Below are 18,611 nucleotides of genomic sequence, written 5' to 3' on the forward strand. Positions count from 1 at the left end.
AGAGCAGGAGAACATTTCAGGCAGGAGACCCCAAAGGCAGGCCAAGGCTTGCCTTGTCTGGTAATCAAAACAGAGACCTGGGTAGTACGGCGGTATGAATGGTGAAAGGTGGTAGGGGATGGAGCACGAAGAATGAGAAAATGTGAGGCTTATAGGCCTGGGATAGGACCCACTAAAAGGCTTCATGGAGGTGAAGGCATGATCTGATTTACATTTTTTTTTTTACAAAATTAAAAAGACTTTATTGGAAAATACAAATATTTGAATACATTTAAAATAAGTGTAGATTCATGACAATATTTCACAAATAACTGATTTTATTTTGTGGCCTATACCTAAGCCCTGTCTTTGCAGTCTTTGGTTTGAAGTATCATATATATATATATATATATATTATTTTTTTGGCTTGTGGATTCACCTCCTCAGTTGACATCACACTCTTTCTTTTTTTCTTTCTTTTTCAGTTTTAATTATTTTTTACTTTACAATATTGTATTGGTTTTGCCATACATTGACATGAATCTGGCATGGGTATACATGTGTTCCCCATCCTGAACCCCGCTCCCACCTCCCTCCCCATGGTTTACATTTTAAGAGTAACTGTGGCTGCTCCACAGAGAACTGATTGGTGGTTTAGTCACTAAGTCGTGTCCACCTCTTGCGACCCCGTGGACTGTAGCCTGTCAGGTTCTTCTGTCCATGGAGTTCTCCAGGCAAGAATATTGCAGTAGGTTTCCATTTCCTTCTCCAAGAGATCTTCCTGACCCAGGGATTGAACCCGGGTCTCGTGCACTGCAGTTTCTTTACTGACTGAGCTACCAGGGAAGCCCCAGAGAACTGATCAGAGAAAGATAAAATGGAAGAAGAAAGACTGGTTTGGAGGCTCTTCTTGTGGTTGAATTAGGGTAGTGAATGTGGAGGCAAAAAGACAGATTCAAGGATCCTCTGTAAGACAGGAATTGTTGCTAAAATAGATGTAGAGGTGACAGAGAGGTAGGTTTTTGGCTTGAACACCCACCGTTCGGTGGATGGTAGCACCATTGATCACCTGGGTGAAGATGAAGGGAAGAACCAGGGAGCCAGGAAATTACTCTGATGGTTTTTAAACTCCATTATCTTCTTAACATAAAAGGATTTCAACACTGTGTGTAACCTCTGAAAATTGTGAATTGATGGAAAATCTTGTTCTTTTCCTCAACATGAATGAAATGGTCCCAGTAACCTTAACATCACACTTATCCTTACTCTAGTCTCTCATTTATCTAAAACCTCTGATTATACAGAATTCGTTTAATCTCAAGCTATTTGACAGTGTTTTTCAAAGTATGTTTACAATAGACAATCTCTTTGATCAGATGGCTGCTGAACTCACTGGTGGAGTTTTAGGAGGTAACTGGGATCTAAGCAGTTTACTAAATGTTACTTAAGTAGCTTCACAAGATGACTGTGCCAGCCAAACATAGGAAATGCCTAAGCACTTATTCTTATGACACATTCCATGTTGTAACTTTCAAGGCTGTCACAAGTACATGCAGTTACAATGATAGCGCTCAGGCAGTGTTTCAGGGTCACACTTGGTGGAGGCGATGACCTCTCTAAGTGTTTGCTTGGGTCTAACTCTCCTGAAAGCCACTATAGTATTTGAGGTTTTATTGGTTTATTAGTTTTGATATAATTAAAGGTGACCTTAATTTCCTATTGACATTCTCCTTTTTCATTTGACAGACCTGAGTATTTCACTTAGCATATTCACAGAACAGGAGCCAATTTGGACAGAGAAATTATTCTTAAGAGAGAAAAGATAGGTTCTAACATCACTGGATGTGTCAGGACCATGCTGCTGTAAGTGTGGTATTTTGTGGCCCCCTTTTAGCAACTTGGTAGCTGCTAAAATAGTAGATACATAAAAAGTAACATTCATTTCTTTGAAGTTGAGCTCAATATGAATGTAATTATTATAATTAACTATTTACCTAAACATGGTTGATACCTCAATTTGAATCTGAGAGCCTAGGAAACAATTCATTCATCTGTCCATGAAACAGTTATTAAGCAACTACAGTGTGCCTGACACCATCTTAGAGCTGAATGGTTTGCTGGAGACTCCATGGGAATGAGCTACAAAGCTGCTTTTATGGGTTACGTTGTCACCCTCTGACGTGGTATGTTTCTGAGGGTCATGGAAGAGCTGTCTATTCACCTAAATCCTTGCATGCCTGAGACACTAAAATTTCAACTGTGCGGTTTTAGTCTAAAGGTCTGATTGGTGTTAAAATAAAAAATCTCTTGACAGAATAAAATTTTAATCAGTTAGCAGTTATTGTATTTCATTATTCATGAAGGATATGAGAACAGCCTTCAGTAGAACTAAGAAAAGGCATGCAGGCAGCAGCCTATTATTAAAAGAGGAAATGGAGTGGCGCTTTGGAAAATTCGTGAAGAAGTGTATCTGGGGTTGAACATGAAGTTCAGCTATGATAATGTTATCTAAAGTTATTCACAGTGCCTTCCAGGCATTTCCCCAGCATCAGGGAAGCCCCAAAGCATTCAGTTTAACACCTAGAAGTGATTGGAGAGAAGCAGCAGTATTATCACTTGGTCAGGGAACTAGTTTCATCCAAGTGGTTCTCAAATTGTGGCCCCCCCAGACCAGCAGCATCAATATCACCAAAAAACTTGTTAGAAATGCAAATTCTCAGGTCCCACCTAACTTACTGAATGAGACACATGGATCCCAATCATCTGTGTTTTAATAACCCAGGTAATTTTGGTGCACACAAAAGACTGAGAATCACTACCTATCCCATCTTTTAAAAACAAAAACTGAGATCAGCTTAATGTAAAAGCCAAACCTCCCTCTCATATGTCGGGAATCAACCCAAGATCCTAACACATTATGCCATGCTGAAACACGCATTATTAATCATATTTCAATCCAAAATAATTAATGCTGACTATGATCATCAGTAATGGAGTGCATTCATTCATCCTGTATCATTTTCCTCCTAGGAGGGACACTGGAAAGTTAAAAATTGCGAAGAAACACTTTTTTACCTTTGTAAGAAAACAGGCCTTGTCCTTTCTGACACTGAATCAGGCTGTCAAAAGGTAAGAGCTGTGAACACTGCAGGGACTTCATAACTAGAATGATTTATCCACCATCAAATTAAAGTGAATCTCTTTTTCCTGCCTTGGCTCCCTTTTTCCTCTTTCCCCTTTCTCCCTTCCTTCCTGCTTTCCTTCCCTCCTTTTTTTTCTGAATGGGCTATTGCAACAAATCAGACAATTATCAGCTAGGACCTCTCAAAGGATTTACAGCTCTGTGAAGGATTGTCTTAGTATCCTCTTCCACCCAAGACAGCTTTTCTTTAATCTTTACAAACAATGCTGTCCTGTGATGCCCTGTCTCACATGTGGCTTTCATTGTCTTCCAATGAAGACTATCAGAGTGAAAGCAAAAGCATTCCTTTAAGTCAGAGTGACCTTCTGCACTCACAGTTCTGCCTTCTTTTTCACTTTTCTTAAACTTGAATAATTGAATAAAATACAATAACAAAGAGAAATGTATGTCTGCAATATATTATTACAATATTATACATCACATTATATTATTAAAATATATTTACTATAAAATATAATATTCTTAAATGTTACAAATAGTTATTTATTAATAAATATCAGCATATTTATTAATATATAATAGAATGCATTTATTATTATTTATGTGTGCACTCAGTCGTGTCTGACTTTTTGCAATCCCACGAACTGTAGCTCCAGGCTCCTCTGTCCATGGAATTTTCCAGGCAAGAATACTGGAGTGGGTTGCCATTTCCTACTCAAGGGGATCTTCCAACCCAGGGCTCAAACCCATGTCTCTTGCGTCTCCTGCATTGGCAGGTGCGTTCTTTAACACTGTGCCACTTGGGAAGCCCCCCGTATATTATTTAGGAAAAAGATAAAAATATTTTTAAGTAATAAACTATTTTTGGTACTTGAACTATTTTCAGTACTTAAAAAAAAATAAAAACATACTTAATACTTTAGGTTTAAACTTTAAAGACAGAAAATAAATGTTCTGTTTTAAATTTCTTAAAGTACATTCAATATTCTGTAGTAAGGTACCAAAAATTTACCTATCAGTATCCTTAGCACACGTGTTCTCTCTTTGTGTGTCTCTCTGTATCTCTGTTTCTCTCTCACATGCACACACACCTAAAAATTCTGAATTTAACTATTCGAGATTTTTATTCTGTGAATCTCAAAATGTTCACAAATCTGGTTCTTATGCAGTTCTCTTCTAATTATTTTCTCTTCTAATCCAATTCCAATTAAATGATGAACCATCTCTCCAGAAATTGCATTTAATTCATTAATCAATGTATAAGTATATTAATCACTCTTCATACATTAGCTGAATGACATATGTGCCATAGCTGACATGTGACCAAACATTTGTCCTAATGACTACAATTCCTGAATTAGTTATAGCTGATCTCTAATCTCTATCTTGGAGAAGGAAATGGCAACCCACTCCAGTGTTCTTGCCTGGAGAATCCCAGGGACGGGGAGCCTGGTGGGCTGCCGTCTATGGGGTCACACAGAGTCGGACACGACTGAAGTGACTTAGCAGAGCAGAGCAATCTCTATCTGATTAGAAATATTGAAAAAAATCTGTTTTACAATGGCTTTCAAGGCAACTCAACTGTTTAATTTGTGTTGAAAGAGTAATTAACTTCTTACCTGGCAGAAACAGTTGATGTTCTGTTTAAACTTTCATACACTGCTTTCCTCTTTCTGACCAGCATTACCAATATTTAAGGATTCTGAGTTCAGAGCCAGTTTTTAAATTTTATGGCAAAATTTAATTAATTTCTTTATGCACCTACCTACAAATATAGATTTGAAAGTTCTTTTCTTTTAGCTAATTGCTTTAATGCAATTCTCTCAACAGTCTGCACATGCAAAATCCCTCATAAAATGTCTTGATAATTTCATAGCAGAAATTTAACGAGATTTTTATTCCCATCTGAGTTACTTTTAGGGAACTTGGTAATAAGAACAATTGTTTCAGTATTGTCAACATCATCATTTCATTTAAAATGAAATGCCACCTCATGGACAAAGGATATTCACAAATACAATCAATTATTCTTCCCACTTTCATTGTGTGGACAAAGGCTTGTGGCAAAGAGCCTTTGTTTTTCTGGTTATTATTATGCCACATTCCACCCCCCTCCCATTTTCTTAGAGCCTGTTCAGTTCTTGGTTGTGTTTTGGTTTGTTTATTTTTCTAAACAGCCTATGATCTAAAAACCACTAATGAGTAAGGAGGACTATGTCAGAAAGGTCAAATTGTCAGCCTTCTTCCTCCTGTCCTTCCAAATACCAAAGCAGCCTAACCTCCCTGCCCCCACTGGAGTGATCCATGGAGAGGCTCTGGCTGGCTGTCGCTGTCAATTACATGGAGAAGACTGAGAAGAGAAGTTAAGGGAATAAGTTCTGAGCACATCCTGGCCGGCTAGATGTGGCACTGCTGTGTGATCCATACCTCATTTAATAATGTTTTGAACTAAAATGGCTTATTTCTAAAATAAGATTTTTCCCTCATTTAATGCAACATCGAGACCTTTACCGAGTAGTATGGCAGAAATCATTTTATATATGGTTGATATCTGGCAAGCATTGGTGTGACACAAAATGAAGTGTATTTTAAAACTGGTGAATACATAAAAATAGATTGATAGAAGGGATGTGATTTTATAATATTGGAAGAAAAATAACTAAAATAGCTTGGTTGAAGTATAGAAGACTAATGAATCTGTCAGAGAAAGCAATAGCACCCCACTCCAGTACTCTTGCCTGGAAAATCCCATGGACGGAGAGGCCTGGTGGCTGCAGTCCATGGGGTCGCTAGGAGTCGGACACGACTGAGCGACTTCACTTTCACTTTTCACTTTCATGCATTGGAGAAGGAAATGGCAACCCACTCCAGTGTTCTTGCCTGGAGAATCCCAGGGACAGTGGAGCCTGGTGGGCTGCCGTCTGTGGGGTCGCACAGAGTTGGACACGACTGAAGCGACTTAACAGTAGCAGCAGCAGCAATGAATCTGTGTCTCCTGTATCATATGCTTTTAAAGAATAAGCCACCCTTCTTCACTCCCAGGACTGAGCCATACACATTTGTCATTTGACAAAGCTTGTTTGCTTTCTCTGTAAATGGGTTGATTTAGCCATTTGATTTAGGAATAATCTTCACCAAAAAAGTATTTTAGCCAGTATCTATTTGGAAGCTTGATGACCCAGTTAAGACCATCCTGGATTGCACCAAAATTAGATTCCAAACCAGCTTATCCATTAGTCTGACTTTATTTGAGTCCCTAATCTCAGTGAATCTCAGTAGGATAACATGAAATAAGCAATATGCAAGAAACTTGAAAAAAAATACAGTACACTCTTACCTAGATCATATGTCCTCTTTGCTCATACTGAGCTCCTGGCTCTATTCTAGGGTTTCTGCTGACAGTGTCTTCCTTTGATTCTCAGAACAACTCCATGGATACTATTATTATCCCTATATACAGAGGGGAAAACTGAGACATGGAGGGATTAAATAAGGCCACATGATAGTGGAACCAGAATTCAAATCTTTGCATTTTGTCCTCAAAGCCAACACTTCTGACTTTTGGCATGCTGCAGGAAATAATTACATGAAATCCTATAAGTCTGAACAGACTGTGTGTGCGCGCACATGTGTGTGTGTGTGTGTGTGTGTGTGTGTGTTTGAGAGAGTGATCTCGCGTAAACGTCCTTTTATTTCCATTTGGCATAAAGATTTTAAATCAGTTCATTAGGCTTTAAGATTAATTAAATAAATGTAAAAGTGGCTGTAGCTAATGGCCTTACCATTAGAAAGATATCAAAGACATCAAGACAAACATTCAAGTCTTAAGTTTTGAGTGGGTCAGAGAAAAAAGAGGTAAATGAGAGTACACTGAAAAATATTTTACTATTCAACTAAATCAGTTGTGTCTTTAATTTTCCTTTTCCTTGTTTAAGGGATGGGAGAGACATGGTAAATTCTGTTACAAAATTGACACCGTCCTTCGAAGCTTTGACCATGCCTCCAGTGGTTACTACTGTCCTCCTGCGCTTATAACCATTACAAGCAGGTAAAATTGAAATTTTCTATCAGAAACATACTGCTTTTTTGACATAAGGGCTCTTGGAATGATAAAATGTAACCACAATCAGTAACTTGTGAAAATCTAAAATGTACCATGCAATAGAATATTAAATTATTTAAATTATTGATTTAGATGAATTTAAACCATACAATGTTATTCTTAAATTGATTTTTGAGGAACAAATAGTAATAAATCTTTCCATGAAGATTTATTATCTAGCTATGCTAATATATTCAGTTGTATGTATATTTTATCTAAGTGCCTATAATAGGCAAGAAATATGTTATTTAAATATGAAGTATTTTTTACCATAATGTATGTATCATGTGGGTTTTTTTTTTTTAATAACAAAAGTAAGTAAAACTGTAGAGGATTTTCAAATGCTTCTCTATTGCTTCTCTGGTCTGTGTTTGTTTAGATTTCTCTGTGCACAGATGTCTTCTCCACACAGAGACACTATGCCCTTTTCACACTCCATACAATGTGCAACGTGCTGCAGATGAGTAGCAGGAGATAAAAGTACCAACATCAGAAGTGACCTCAGTGTCACTATCAATGCCAGGAGGACAGTGAGAGCTGGGACACTGACTCCTCCAGGCAGAAGATAGAAGCAAGGCAGAACTCTTCAGTGGTTCCACAGGAAACTATACCCACCGAGCTAGTTACTTGCTTTTCTCCCGAGGTCATTGCCTTTAAAAATATCCGTTGAAGACCAGGAAACAGAACAACTGATGCTCTGGTTTTATCTAGAGACCCTTCATATGCAGGTCTAAACTGTAGGAGGAATTCTAGGTGCTTTCTCTGTTCACCCCACATGGGAAGTCAACATTCAAAGCCATCAGTATTTCTTTTTTTTTTTTTTCTTAAATATTTATTTATTTATTTGACTGCACTGGGTCTTAGTTGCAGCATGTGGGATCTAGTTTCCTGATCAGCGATCAGATCCAGCCCCCCTGGATTGACAGCACAGTCTTAGCTACTGGACTACCAAAGAAGCCCTTTCTCCTCTCACCTCTTACCTTCTTTCCCAGTCTTCCCTCCAAACAAATGCACAAGAGTGCAGACACACACACACACACACACACACACACAGGAACAGACTGACAGCATTTGGCAAAATATATCGCCTGATGAAACATTTGGTACTCAGGAGACCCTTTTATGGGGTACAGCACCACCCCTGATGTATCTCAGTGTTGTTTTTAGTTCTGCTTTTCTCCTTCCCAGAATAGCTACCAAGGCAGAAGGAAGTCTTTATCCTTAGCCTTGTTCAGTCCACTCACAAGTTTATGAGACAGCCTTGGGCCGAAAGTCCTCCAGCCAGTAAGTCAGCACTGGGCTTTATTCAGGAGCTTGACCAACGAAGTTATGCTCTTTCAATAATTATGTTTTTCACTGAAGAAAAAGGTCTAATTATTTCACCTCTTTTTATATCTTATTCTTCCATTTTTGTATCTATCACACACCTGGCACTGTGTTAATTACTTTTCATATGTTATCTGACCATGCAAAAAGTCAACAGTCAAGAGTTTATTAGAAAATTACTTATTGACGATCCATATTGTGGGAGGCATCATATTAAACACCAGCATGCTATACAAAAAAATAAGTAAAAATAAAAGGCACCACTTGCAGGCCAGCAGCTAAAGAGTTTGAACATAGATGCCTGAAACAAGTGAAGAAAGTGAAGTAACGCAATAAATGGATAAACTCAAAGTGACATTACGGATAACTCACAGTGCCAAAGTAGCCCAAGTAAGGCAGAAATCTGTTAGAATTCAAACACTGCATTTCGAATTGAACCTTTTGGGGACCTCATGCAAAGGGCAGAAAGTGTCTGCGAAAAAAACATACTCTGTTTCATTTCCTCCAAATCTGGATACAGGGGTATGTTGTGAATACTATAAATTTTTTCTCTGATAAACTATTCAATAGCCAAAGCTAATCTATAGTCCAACCCTAGAGCAGATCCAGATTCAGATGCATTTGTTTCCATCCCCTCCTTGACCTCTTAGTTCCCTCAGGTGACCTTTCGCTGGCATGCTACTCAGTCACCAGTCAACCCCCCGATGTACTACATGTTAATTCCAATGAGCCAGCCCTCCCAGGTAGCTTACGTGCATGCACACTGCCCTGCAAACATGTCTATATCCAAAGCAGTGACTCCAACATGGGACATGGGAGTTGAGGAGAGCGAGGGTCTCACGCTCTTGATTTTTATTCACTCAGTTCAATTCAGTTCAGTCCCTCAGTTGTGTCCGACTCTTTGCGACCCCATGAATTGCAGCACACCAGGCCTCCCTGTCCCTCACCAACTCCCAGAGTTCACTCAGACTCACATCCATCCAGTCAGTGATGCTATCCAGCCATCTCATCCTCTGTCGTCCCCTTCTCCTCCTGCCCACAATCCCTCCCAGCATCAGAGTCTTTTCCAATGAGTCAACTCTTCGCATGAGGTGGCCAAAGTACTGGAGTTTCAGCTTTAGCATCATTCCTTCCAAAGAAATCCCAGGGCTGATTCACTCAGACCTTATCAGTTAAGAAATGAAGATCCACACCACACCGTTCTTTAGTGTTGTTGCCCTGAGTCTTCGTGGCTAGTGGGCTTTCTCTAGCTGCAGAGAGCTGGGGTTACTCTCTAGCTGCGGTGTGCTCTCGGGCTCTAGAGCCCTGGCTCAGTAGTTGTGATGCACGGGCTTAGTTGCCCTGTGGCGTGTAGGATATTCCCGGATCAGGGATCAAACTTTGTGTCTCCTGCACTGGAACACAGATTCTTATCCACTGAACTACCAGGGAAGTCCACCATACTGTTCTCTGAATAACAATACACTTTTGAATATTTTTCAACAGCATGTTTTGTCTGAGAAGGTTGGGCAGTAGATGGACTGTCTCCTCCGAGTATCCACTAGCAGCCTGGGTAATCATTTTCTTCCATTACTGATTTCCTGTTTGAGTTAAGACACTCCTGTCACTCACTGGTACCCAAGCTTGTAGTTGCTAATTGATTTTCCACTCTTCTGCACAATTGAGTGACAGATTTGATGGGCACAATTAGAACCACCTGCTACAAATTACGTATTTCTTTTGTTATCAGGCGACTGCTCCTGGTTTAGGACTTTTAACACTTTGTAGAATAGAGAGGGGAATAAAAATGAATCCTTACTGCTGAATAACAGAATTTTATTTGCTTGCTGTTACAAAAATTTCTGAGGCCTGGCCACTTTGCTTTCAGAGAGACCACATATGCAAAACTTGAGTTCTAAAGTTACCTTGGATAATTGTCTGCTGCTTGTGCTGCTGCTAAGTCACTTCAGTCGTGTCTGACTCTATGTGACCCCATAGATGGCGGCCCACCAGGCTCCCCCGTCCCTGGGGTTCTCCAGGCAAGAACACTGGAGTGGGTTGCCATTTCCTTCTCCAATGCATGAAAGTGAAAAGTGAAAGGGAAGTTGCTCAGTCGTGTCCGACTCTTGGCGACCCCATGGACTGCAGCCCACCAGGCTCCTCCGTCCATGGGATTTTCCAGGCAAGAGTACTGGAGTGGGGTGCCATTGCCTTCTCCAGGATAATTGTCTAAATGCATATATATCTAAATGCATATATATCTATACCTTGAATCCATCAGCCATGGAATATTTGTACAAAATAATCCAAAACACATTCGATTTTGACAGTTTTTCCCAAAGTGAGAAATGATGCAATATCTCATTTTCTCCTAAATTTAAATATGCATTATTTGCAAGCATTTTTACAGTCCTGCAATATTCTTGCAACCACAATATCCTCCAAACACTTTTACAGTTAACTTTTGTGTGTGGCAAAATATACATAATATAAAGCTTTATCAATTTAACCATTTTAAGTGTATGGTTCAGTGGCATTAAGTACATTTATTTTATTACACAATCATCACCACCGTCCAGCTCCAGAATATTTTTCATCTTCCCAAACTGAAATTTTGTATTCACTAAACACTAACTCCCCATTTCCCCTATCCCCAGCCTTTAGCAACCACCATTCTACTTTCTGTCTCTATGAAGTTGGCTGCTCTAGTTACCTCATAACTGGAACCACACAGTGGTTGTCCAGTTGTGCCTGGTTTATTTCACTTAGCCTAATGTCCCCTGTTGTTGTTTAGTTGCTAAGCTGTGGCTGACTTAGTAACCCCATGGACTGTAGCCCACCAGGCTCCTCTGTCCATAGGATTTCCCAGACAAAGGTAGGAGTGGGTTGACATTTCCTTCTCCAGGGCATCTTCTCAACTCAGGGATCGAACCCACATCTTCTGCATTGCAGGAAGATTCTTAACCACTGAGCCACCAGGGAAATCCATAATGGCTTCTAGGTTGCTCCATATTATAGCATGTGTCAGAATTTTTTTCTTTTTGAAAGCTGAAAAACATTCCATAGTATGTATATTCTACATTTTGTTTGCCCATCCAACCACTGGTAGAAAAAAGATGCTTCTATTTTTGACTACTGTCAACAACGCTGCTGTGAATATGGATGTCCAAGTGTCACGTAACTCCCTGCTTTCAATAACTTTGGGTTATACACCCAGAAGTGGAACTTCTGGATCATATACTAATTCTATGTTTAAGTTTTTGAGGAATACCCATACTGTTTTCCATGGGAGCTTCATTTTACATTCCCACCAGCAATGCACAAGAATTCCAGTTCCTCTACATCCTGACAAAAGCTTGTTATTTTCTGTTTTTACATAATAGTCATCCTAATGAGTGTGATGGGACCAGATGCCATGATCTTCATTTTTTGAATGTTGAGCTTTAAGCCAACTTTTTCACTCTCCTCTTTCACTCTCATCAAGAGGCTTTTTAGTTCCTCTTCACTTTCCGCCATAATGAGTGTGAAGTAGTATCTCATTGTGGTTTTGATTTGCATTTTCCTAATGATTAGTGATGCTAAGCATCTTTTCATGTGCTTATTGACAGTTTATATCTCCTTTGGAGAACCATCTATTCAAGTCTTTTATTCATTTTTGAGTTAGAGTGTTTGTTTTCTGTCCTTGATTTGTAGTTCTTTATATACTCTGGATATTAATTGCTTATCAGATACATAATTTGCAAATACTTTCTCCTATTTGTGGGTTGCCATTTATTCTGTTGAATTGTCCTTTCATGCGTAAAAGTTTAAATTTTTACTAAGTCCAATTTATTCTTTCTTATTTAGTGGCCTGTGCTTTTAAGTGTTTTATCCAAGAAATTACTACTATACTCAATGTCATGAAAAAATTTCCCCTATGCTTTCTTCTAAGAATTTTAGTTTTAGCTCATATGTTTAGGTCTTTGATCCACTATGTAAATGGTGTAGGCTAAGAGTCCAGCTACATTATTTTGTAGGTGGATACCCACTTTTCCTAACATTGTTATTGAAAAGACTGTCCTTTCCTCAATGAATGGTCTTGGCAACCTTGTGAAAAATCATTTGACCATACATGCAATGGTTTATTTCTAGATTCTCTATTCTGTTCCATTGCTCTGTATGTCTGTCTTTATGCCAGTATCACACTGTTTTGATTACTGTATTTTTAGTAAGTTTTGAAATCAAGAAGTATAAGGTCTTCAACTTTGTTCTTCTTTTTCATGTTTGTTTTTGCTCTTTGAAGAGATTGTGTTTGAGATTCTATATGAATTTTAAGATGGATTTTCTATTTCTGTAAAGATAATCAGAATTTTTGACAGGGATTGCATTCAATCTGTAGGTCACCTTGGATAGAATGGCCATTTTAACAATAAGTCTTCCAAACCATGAAGATGGAATGTCTTTCCATTTATTTGTGTCTTCTTTAATTTTGTCATTTTCAGTGTACAAGTCTTTTGCCTCCTTAGTCAAGTTCATTCCCAAGTGTTTTATTATTTTTGATGCTATTATAAATGGAATTGTTCTCCTTTTCATTTTTTCACTGTTAGTATCAATAAATAAAAATGCAACTGATTTTTGTGTGTTGACTTTTTATCCTGCAATTTGTTGAATTCATTGGTTAATTCTAACAGTTTTCTTTTTGGTAGAGTGCAGTTCAATTTCTTTTAAAAAACACATTTTGGTGACTATTTTTAAAATTACACAATAGAAACATTCTCATTGCATTTTTAAATTAAAATTTAATGTTTAGCACCATGAACAACAGATTCTTCTCAAGGTGATGGAAATTCAAGATATACCTTTTTTTTTCATATTTACATTGGAAATAAACATTTGATTTCTTGCCTTTTTAAGGGGTTGATGCTGAAATTTTGTTCTGATTTTAAGAAGTATTTGCCTACAAAACTTGATTTTATAATTAAGTATATACATAAGCAAAATATTTTATCATTGTCTTTCTAAAGAATAACAATTTTTACTTTACTGAATACTCTAAAGATAACTAGTTCAAAAATATATAAAAATATGTAAATGTGGTTATTTTTTCTTAAATAATAATATTTGAGTTAACCTCAGTGATACCTGATAAAAAGTCCAAATATTATGAATCCTTGGAATATTCTCAAATGAAGAATTCTAAAAGAAAGGGCCAGAAAAGACTTTAAAGGGTCGTCCACACTATTACCTAAAGCTAGAGTTTTCACAACCCTGTGTTTGAAACCAAATAGTGAGTGATAAAGAATGTAAAATGATCTCTGTTTCTTTATCAGTTGGAAACAGATACTCAAGAGACTGCATGCTATTTTTCAGGGTTAATTTCTTAGAGTAGATGGTTTAGAAAAAAGATATAGTTGCTGAATTTCCCTATTAACAATCCCATTTTCTAAATTGGACCAGAAAACTAGATTCCTGTTTTTATCTGAAGGTTATGGTGGCTCAGATGGTGAAGAATCTACCTGCAATGCAGGAGACCCAGCTTCGATCCCTGGGTCACTTATGGTTCTTCCACAGCCTTATCTGGCCCCAGTCTTAGCACCATGGATTCTGGAAGCGGAGATAAAGACAGAGGCTCGGCCGATAAATGGAGCCTCTTTGGACCAAGATCCTTCCAGAAGTCCGATTCAGGAGGTTTTGCCATCTAAGCCTACAAAGGAGCCCAGAAGCCTTCTCCAATGGAAGTGATGCACACACAAGCCACCCAAAGGGTCAAGGAGCCAGCAACTTTCAAGCCGCCCAAGTTGGATATCCCAGTGATAGAAGGGACAAAACAGCTGCCATGCGCCCACAATCTCAAACCCCGGGACTTGAATGTTCTCACACCCACTGGCTTTCTGTTCTGGGGACTCTGCATCGAGGGTATCGAGCCCAGCTCCCTTTTACCTTGGCTCTTCCCTGGTGGCTCAGACAGTAAAAGCCTCTGCCTACAATGCAGGAGACCTGGGTTCCATCCCTGGGTCAGGAAGATCCCCTGTAGAAGTGAATGGCCACCCACTCCAGGACTCTTCCCTGGAAAATCCCATGGACGGAGGAGCCTGATAGGCTACAGTCCATGGGGTTGCAAAGAGTCGGACACGAATGAGCGACTTCACTTTCACTTTCATGGTGGCTCAGATGTTGAAGAATCTCCCTGCAGTACAGGAGACCCAGCTTCCACCTCTGGGTTGGGAAGATCCTCTGGAGAAGGGAAAGGCTTCCCAGTACTCTAGTACTCTTAACTGGATAATTCCATGGTTAGAGGAGCCTGGAGGGCTACAGTCCATGGGGTCACAAAGAGCCAGACACAACTGAGCAAATAACACTACTATAGGATTTAATATATGAGTATTATATGTAACTGCTTAAATGGTATATCTGCCAATTTAAAAATCAAGTTTGTATTGCTTTGTGCAATGACAAATTGTTGTAAAATAGCAAATCAGAGTAGACTGCTGCAGCTGCTGCTAAGTCACTTCAGTGGTGTCCGACTCTGTGCAACCCCATAGACGGCAGCCTACTAGGCTCCTCTGTCCCTGGGATTCTCCAGGCAAGAATACTGGAGTGGGTTGCCATTTCCTTCTCCAATCTAAATGAATCTAAAACAGGGGACAAAAGTAAAATGTTGTCATGAATAATGATACCAGAAGCCAAGCTCACAGACACCACTCTCTCTCTCTCCATTATCTGATAAATGCTGTAGTACAAGGTAATAGAAGAAGCAGCAATATTCTCTGGGTTTAGAACCAGCACAGTGACTAGTGGTCCTGACCATAGCCTCCATGGTGCAGAGCCCTGCTGGCCTCCTAGCATTGCAGTTTCAGGCACCATCTGGCGTGATAATAATGCTACTCTCCCTCAGAAGAGAAAAGGAAAAACATATGTTATGAGAGCATTAACTACTGAAAGTCTAGGAAAAATTGCAACAGCATCTAGACAGCATTTACTTTTATATACCTTCTTTTTGAAGCATATTTTTTATGTAAGTTTCTGCCACTGCAATCTGATTTTAAAAATAACTTTAATAATTTCAAGTGTATGCCTTTTAGATTACCAATACAGTAGCTGCATAAAATACTAAAGGATATGGTTTGCAAGATGAGTGTCATGGATGCTTGATATCACTGTTGCTGGTGATGCTTATAAGGCAGTTTAAAAGTTTGCTTCTCTGTGTTCTTTTCTCTTTCCCTTCCATTATTTCCCTTGAGACTCCTCTATTACTGAATGACCCCATCAACTTCTCTTAGCAAGTTAAAGATGCACCATAATGAAAAAAAACAAAAATTGGATGAAAAAGTCTAATTTGCTCTCTCCTTCGGTATACCTTTGGTAATTTCATCAGGCCTTTTCTCTCCCAATGAGTTGACAGGTCTGGCCAAAAGTTACCATTGTTTGAAAGGTGTTTTTTCAAAACAATATATATATTGAAAGTAAGTTTTTCAAGATAGTTTCCAACTTAGCTTAAAATTTCAATGCTGGTTAAATTTTAACCCATGTTTCTGTCAAGCATGTATACAAATTTCTAGATTCTGCTTTTGATGCCGTCATGGTGAGGAGGGAGCAGTGCCATCAGTCAGTGAACACTAATTCATTCAGCTGTTTGGGGAAATATAGTGGGTGTACTTCTCTGGATTAGTTCCTAGTGTTTTAAATTTATCTTCGGTGAATAAGCACATCTGAACACATTTGAATAAGCCAATGACTCCCTGCGCCTGTGCACAAACTGATTTGGGAGACATATAATTGCTACTCTAATTTCTGTTGCATTCTTACCAGGCAAGTGTGGTAAGTGGGTGCAAGTGAACTCTATCAGCAGATGCTCATTCGGAAAAGCAGAATATCCTTACTTCTCCCCCACCCCCGGAGGCAGCTCCCCACCACATGCACATTACAGCATGGTGTGTGCTGTGTGGCCTAATTACACCACAGGGCACAGGTTGCACCAAGAAATGCATTGCTAGCATTCCGGCCTTTACAAGCTACACTCTGAAGCTGGAACTGGACTCTGTTCCTTGAAAGAACTGACCACCAACTTTGAGGATCAGATTCTCCTCACTCATATATTTCTGGGAATTGCACTTATGTTTGGCATTTATTAGCAATGTTCAGGGTCTTTGAGTATTTTTCTGTCCCATAGTCTAAAGAATTCGTGAAAAATGCTTACTGTGGTGCCATTCTGTGCACCTCATTATGTTTTAATGACATTTTTTATTGCCCAGAAACTTACTATAATAATTTCCTTTTCCCCTTTTAAGGTTTGAACAGGCTTTTATTACCAGTTTGATCAGTAGTGTGGTAAAAACGAAGGACACTTATTTTTGGATCGCTCTTCAAGATCAAAATAATACAGGAGAATACACTTGGAAGACGGCAGGGCAGCAGTTGGAGCCAGTGAAGTACACACACTGGAACACACGTCAGCCCCGTGAGTAGAGGGCACCGTCACCCCACTTCGCCCTCCTGTTTTCTTTACCCCCAGATTCCATCCACCTTGTGGTCCACCTCCTTTGAGTCTTCCTTAGTGTTTTTGTAAGGCATAAATCAACTAAAACAATTACCACAGGTTCTCAGGGGGTGATATATGGCTGATCGTTTTTAGAAGTATAATCCATATGAGTCATTTGACAAGTTCAAGGTATAAATTCATTGCTCAAGATCACACATGCCTTTATTAGCAGAAGTCCAGTTTCTCCCTCCTAAAATCTCTTCCCCATCCGCCCTCATTGTCTAAGAATCCTAGGGGCTTAATCAATCCAGAAAAGTCTATTATACTTCAAAACAGAGTGAATGGGCATGTTTGAGCACATCTAATATGTTCACAGTTAATGCCAGGTGACTTGTTGTGAAATGTTAGTTAGGTAACATTCTGGCTAGTCCATCTCCTCCATGGATTTCTGTGGTACCTTAGCTGGGATTTCAGTTACAGGTCTATTAATTCTTCATTTTCTTATGCTCAGCTCTGGATCCCAAAGTACGAAACTCTGCCAGAGAATCTAATGGTTTCAGCCACAGTCTACACTAGAATCAGCCCCACAGACCAAGCTTTTAGGTCATTGTGTTAATCTTAGGCCAACAGCCTAGATCCAACACATCTGTATCTCACTCTGAGCCGTTTGGATGCCTTGCTCCCTTTCTTGCCTGTGGATCTCCAACAAGCCTACCCCAGACAATAGGCAACAGGTTACCTTCAAATGTGTATCTGGAGGAAATGAGTTAGAGGCATCAAGCTCTTCCCTGAGGAAAGATAACTATTATTATAATATTATAATAATTACTCAGTTCAGTGCAGTTCAGTTCAGTCACTCAGTGGTGTCCAACTCTTTGTGACCCCATGAATCGCAGCACGCCAGGCCTCCCTGTCCATCACCAACTCCCGGAGTTCACCCAAACTCACATCCATCGAGTAGGTGATGCCATCCAGCCATCTCATCCTCTGTCGTCCCCTTCTCCTCCTGCCCTCAATCCCTCCCAGCGTCAGAGTCTTTTCCAGTGAGACAACTCTTCGTATGAGGTGGCCAAGAACTGGAGTTTCAGCTTTAGCATCATTCCTGCCAAAGAGCACCAGGACTGATCTCCTTTAGAATGGACTGCTGGGCTCTCCTTGCAGTCCAAGGGACTTTCAAGAGTCTTCTCCAACACCACAGTTCAAAAACATCAATTCTTTGGCACTCAGCTTTCTTCACAGTCCAACTCTCACATCCATACATGACCACTGGAAAAACCACAGCCTTGACTAGATGGACCTTTGTTGGCAAAGTAATGTCTCTGCTTTTCAATATGCTATATAGGTTGGTTGTAACTTTTCTTCCAAGGAGTAAGCGTCTTTTAATTTCATGGCTGCAATCACCATCTGCAGTGATTTTGGAGCCCCCCAAAATAAAGTCTGACACTGTTTCCACTGTTTCCCCATCTATTTCCCATGAAGTGATGGGACCAGATGCCATCATCTTTGTTTTCTGAATGTTGAGCTTTAAGCCAACTCTTTCACTCTCCTCTTTTACTTTCATCAAGAGGCTTTTTAGTTCCTCTTCACTTTCTGCCATAATGGTGGTATCATCTGCATATCTGAGG

General features: G+C 39.4%; 1 protein-coding gene across 1 annotated transcript in view; it reads left to right on the top strand.

The window, feature by feature from the left end:
• Positions 1-18,611, top strand: part of PLA2R1 (phospholipase A2 receptor 1, 180kDa) — a 134,962-nt gene that overhangs the window by 53,217 nt on the left and 63,134 nt on the right. Inside the window, exons 11-13 of the mRNA XM_010859024.1 lie at positions 3,010-3,108; positions 7,057-7,169; positions 16,796-16,965. Coding sequence (XP_010857326.1) covers positions 3,010-3,108; positions 7,057-7,169; positions 16,796-16,965 — 382 coding nt within the window. The remainder of the gene's footprint in view (positions 1-3,009; positions 3,109-7,056; positions 7,170-16,795; positions 16,966-18,611) is intronic.

This window comes from Bison bison, unplaced genomic scaffold (assembly GCF_000754665.1).
Source record: "Bison bison bison isolate TAMUID 2011002044 unplaced genomic scaffold, Bison_UMD1.0 scf7180017864452, whole genome shotgun sequence".
In the NCBI taxonomy this organism is placed as follows: Eukaryota; Metazoa; Chordata; class Mammalia; order Artiodactyla; family Bovidae; genus Bison; species Bison bison.